Raw genomic sequence first — 5,402 nt, forward strand, 5'->3', positions numbered from 1 at the left:
ATGTTGAGGTTTGTTGGTGACTGGTTGTTTGATTGTTGATGCCCCTGGTTTGGGCTACTTTTGCTCAGATGATCTCAATTGGAACTTGTGTTTCCCTTTTTGGATTTTTCTCATTGAGATGTAAAGAATGCTAAATGCTTGTTTATGCATGATGGTAATTTTACATATTTTGAATAATTCCCATTTGATAAAGAAAATTTTCTAAGTGTGTGAAGTGATTTTGGATGCGTGCAATGCATGTTTTGATTTTTTGTTTTTTTTAGAAGGTGGCTCTGCTTTTCTTCTTCTCACGAAGAGACTGCTTCGATCAATGTCCAACATTAGTCATATTGGCCGTTTGATGTATTGAGTCATTTTGGGGCTCCTTTTTTTTCTTTTTGTTTAGAAACCCTAATTTTTGCCTAGGTAGTATCCTAGCGGGTATTTTTTTGCTTTTTTTTTCATTTGCCCTAATTTTTGCCTAGGACGCCCTTTGCGGGTTTTCATCCCAGCGAGTCATTTTTATTTTTTTGTTTCTCTTTCTTTTGTACTTGTTTAAATTTTGACAACCGTCAATAATATACGTCATTAAGATTGGACAAGACAAAAAGGACTGGAAAGCATGATTTAGCATGGATGGTTAATGGAGGTAGGATGATTCAAAATGAATGGGTAGTTGAGGTAGGTGAGTGTTTAAGTTTCTTAAAAAAACATTTCCTTGGATAATTATTATAATCATTCTCCTAATTATCTTGAACTACATAGCTGAGTCTCAGGCAGAGTCTTCGCAGAATTTGGCTCCTTGTAGAAGTGTTCAAGCCGCCTTTTAACTTTCAACTATGATAATTATCACTTGCTATTTTTATCCTTTTTAGATCCCTAATTTTTGTCTAGGACGTGTCCTAGCGGGAACTTTCAATTTTTTTTCTTACCTAAGATGCCCTTTGCGGGTTTTCATCCTAGCAATATTTTGCAAGTGATATTATTTTTTTGGCATAACACTTCTTTGCTTTGACAAAATCTCCTTCCATCCGCGTTTGGGAGAACCAGCGTCTTTGATGATTAACAAAGCCCCCCATTCTCGTACACCAAGGAGAAAGGTGTTGCCCCAACCTACAAGTATTGAGAGAGAGTTCTTTCATGAGCCAAGATTTGGGGTTCCTTTATCGGCCAAATTGGGCAAAAGTTGTTTTTTTTTTTTTTGCAAGACTCTTCTTATGCAATGAGAATCTTGTGTAAGACTCTTCTAATCACTTTCTTATTTTTGTGTGTTTCGAGGAGGTGATCTTCTTATCTACCTTAGACTCAGATAATGCGTTGTAGATGTTCGAAGCTTTGATTAATTTTATTATCTTCGGTCATGTTTGTTTGTTTTTTTTTCATGGTGATTGATTTTGAATTTAATGTGTGACATAAGAGAGAAAAGAATAAACACAAGATATTTATGAAATGATGTATATTATTTGATGAATGCAAAAAAAAACTTGTACAAGCCCTTATTTTTGAACTCGTGACCGTAGGTGAAGTTCATGAGTTTGAGCATTTTATTTTTTTTTGGAAAAAGAGAGCCCCTAACAACTATCATCCCAAAATGGTTACTCATCTAGTCATTCCTTGATGTGTGTTGTGTTGGCCTCAAACTTGAGTTGCCCGGCATTGATAAGCTCTTGCACACGAGATTTCAAAGCATTGCAATTTTCTATGGAGTGGCTCGCTGCCCCGACATGATAATCGCATGTTTCCTCAGGCCTATACCATAGTGGGTAAGGCGGTTGCTACTTTCTTTGTGGTGGAGTTCTTACCAGCATGGATGCCTTCACCAATTGAGGGAATAACTCTGTGTAGCTTATAGGAATTTTATCAAGTTCCCTTTCAGCTTTTGGTGAAGTTTTGGTCGTTCGAGGAGTAGCGGAAGAGGTTAGAACATTGATTTCATTTCCCCCAAAAGTCTTCTTATACCCTTGGCTTTCAGGAAATTTTCCTATCTTCCCACTTTTTAGACCTTGCTCGACTCTATCCCCGATAGTGACTATGTCGGCAAAGAGAGTTGAAGTGTTCCCTATCATCTTGTCATAATAGGGTCCACTTAAGGAATTGATGAACATTGTCACCATCTCCTTATCAGATAATGAAGGCTCTACTTGCGCAACCATTTCTCTCCATCTTTGTGCATAGGTTTTGAAGGACTCCTCGCCCTTCTTGCTCAAGTTTTGCAAATCAGACCTATCAGGAATTAGGTCAATGTTGTACTTGTACCGACGAAGAAAGGCGTCGGCTAACTGTTTCCATGTCTGGATCTTCCCTCCATCCAATTGCATGTACCAGTTGAGAGCAGCATCTGAAAGGCTTTCTTGAAAATAGTGTATCAGGAGCTTTTCGTTGCTCACATAGGCTGCCATCTTCCTACAGTACATTGTTAAATGTCCTTTTGGACAACTGGCTCCGATGTACTTTTGGAAGTCAGGTATTTTGAACTTGGCAGGGAATTGGATATCTTGCACCAAGCACATATCCGCAGCCTCTTGAACGTCAAAATTGTGGCCTTCCACGGCTCTCAGTCTTTCTTCCCAAGCGTTCAGATGATCTTTGGAAACGTCGCCGACATTGCTAGTACTATTATCGTGCTGCAATTTGTTCATGGCCTCAAGCATTCTAGCCATTTGTTCCTTGAGTTGTTCAACCTCCTCATTGAGGACACGATTTCTTTCCTCTAAGCCTTCCATAGCTTTTATCTTTTGAGCTCGTGTGAGTATGGAATGTTGAAAAGCCACCTTTAAGGGATAAGATAGTTTTCTATCAAGCTTATTTAAATGGTAATGCATGAAGGGAGCTTCTATCAAAGACTTGATGGCTCATCCTTGTCGAGAGGTGAGTTATCGGTGTTCCTCTTCATAATATTTTATGATGTGACAGAGGTCACACTGATTTCTCATCTTTGATACAAATCCCCTTGTGATCCTAAATATATGATATGCATGTTCCCTTTTTTATTATCCTTTTATTTATTATATTTTTTTATTTTGTAGAAAATGCATGATGCCCCCCCTTTTTTTTAAAAAAGAAGGAATGTATGCTTCTCACAGATCTTATTTTCACACTAGGTTTTCTCTCGCATGATAATGCATTTTTTAATTTTTTTGTGTTTTTCTTTACCTTAGGGGAATTATAAAAAATAAATGAATGATTTGAATAGACAAAATGCAACAAACATATACTCATACAATCAACAAACAGTCGAGTATACATCCATGGCCTGTGGTCCCTGTTAAGAAAAATGCATTGTATAGGGCGGTTCTAATTATCCAAGGCCAAACTTGGGTCGGTCGTACGTCAACCACTCCCTATGTTTAATACTCTCATGCCCCCGGGTGTAGGGGGACTGTTGTGTGCTATGGTTTGTGTGCAATTTGTTAATTCAAACATGTGCGAAATTTAAACGAGCATATATATAATAAAGCCAAACAAATAAAGCAAACAAAGTAAAAGGAAAAAATATTTAAATTATTATTTTTTATTTTATTAACTTCATCAATTAAATGGGTCTGGCCCTCTTAAAACGTCCCCAGTGGAGTCGCCATCTGTCGCAACCCAAAAAATTTTGATCTTGCAACCTATGGTTCAGACATCCTTTTAAAGTCTCATCGATTAAGGAATGCCCGGACACCAGACTAATCCTTAATTAATGATTTTGAAAATAGGTTCATGGAGTCGCCACCAATGTTTTACTCAAAACATTGGAAAAAGAAAAGGTTTTTAAAGGTCCAATAATGGTCTTGATAACCAGAATTGGGTTCGGGGGTCGGTTACGTGTTGGGAAGGTATTAAGCACCCCTACAACGCTATTGATCGGTACCCTATGACGAAGTTAACATTATAAACAATAATAATATAAATATTGAATCCCCTTTTATTGATAATATTTACATGCTTGAAATTTAAATTAAACAATTAACTTTAAAATGTTTACATGATTGCTTTTATTATAATAATATTTATCAAAAATAAGAAATAAAAGAGAGAGAAGAAGATTGATTAAAATACCTCGTAGCAAGCTTTGTTAGATCTTCCAATATGGAAATTGTAGGTGCTTTGTGGCAACCTTTCACATTACACAAATGCCTCACAATACTCAAGAAATACAATAAGAGAGGGAGAGAGAAAAAGAGAGAAATTTCGAGCTGGAGTGCTGCACGAAATTTTTGGGGTCTCTTGAACTGTGGTCGAGATTTCTTATTTATAGGAATCAGACGTGGGCCGGAACGGCCCGTTCTGGATTCGGAACGGCCCGTTCCGAATCCGAACATTATGTAGCATCTTCGCACCCTAGAACGGCCCGTTCTGAAATCAGAACGGCCCGTTCCGGGGAACCAGAACGGCCCGTTCTGATTTCAGAACGGCCCATTCCGGGGTACAGATTTTAGGCCATTTGTTTGGTTTGGAACGGCCCATTCCGGGCCACTAAAAAAAAGTTAGTTTGGGTTTTTGGGCCCTCTGATGTCCTATCTTGTTGTTTTGTGCCCCCGGACGAAATTGGGTGTCTATAGAACTCACATTCTATTAAAAGTGCATAAAAGCATGAAAAATAGCTAAACAAAGGACAAAGATCCCAAATTTCATGGAAAAGATGCTGAAAAAGGATTACATTCTCACTTGCATGCTGACTTTGCTTCCTGTTGTTCCCACTTTGTTACTTTACTATGATAAGTAGCTTGATCTATCAAAGATAAGGAGGACGTTTAATTAGGTGAAAGACATTAATTAAATCATTTAATGGAACAATAAATACTTCCTCTCACTAAAGATCAAACGAAGGAGTAAGACAAAACAATTCTATGAATCAAACTCAAGAAGCTACAATGGTCATCTATTTCTAAGCTACTATATAAAAAACTCAAAAGAAGACAAAGAAGCACATATGGAGAATAGAAGTGTAATAAATATAGAAAAATGATTTGTACTTTTTTAGAAAATATTTTTCAAGAGTCTTTTATATTGAAATAATTTGTTGTGATCACGTCTAAAAGTGATGAAAATTGGAACATTGTAATACTTTCATAACCATGGATACAAGGTAGAGCCTAGAGAGATTTGACTATAAAAGAATACTTTGGATTGAGCCTAGAGAGGCTTGTCTGAAAAAAATATTAGGTTTGAGTCTGGAGAGGCTTGTTTGTAAAAGAATACTTGGATAGTGGCTTGAAGAGGCCATTCAAAGAACACTTGTTTGAGCTAGAAGTGGCTTGATAAAAGAATACTTGTAACTTTGCTAAAAGCTAGTGGAAGTCAATCTAGTTGGATTGAGAATTGGACCTAGTCTCGATGGTTGAGGTGAATTAGTATAAAAATACTATTTTATTGATTACTCTTACTGACCTTTTATCTGTTGCAAATACTCTTTCATGAACTTGAAAATGTGCAAGTTT

General features: G+C 37.0%; 1 protein-coding gene across 1 annotated transcript; it reads right to left on the reverse strand.

The window, feature by feature from the left end:
* Positions 1-1,754: 1,754 nt before the first annotated feature.
* LOC109807232 (uncharacterized) lies at positions 1,755-2,702 on the reverse strand. The gene is made up of 2 exons (XM_083064737.1): positions 2,091-2,702; positions 1,755-2,045 (listed from the first exon to the last, which is right to left on the reverse strand). Exons 1-2 carry the CDS (start codon positions 2,700-2,702, stop codon positions 1,755-1,757), a joined length of 903 nt encoding a protein of 300 aa, XP_082920863.1.
* Between the last annotated feature and the right edge of the window lie 2,700 nt (positions 2,703-5,402).

Source organism: Cajanus cajan, chromosome 10 (genome assembly GCF_000230855.2).
Source record: "Cajanus cajan strain Asha chromosome 10, NIPB_CcT2T_4, whole genome shotgun sequence".
NCBI classification, from domain to species: Eukaryota; Viridiplantae; Streptophyta; class Magnoliopsida; order Fabales; family Fabaceae; genus Cajanus; species Cajanus cajan.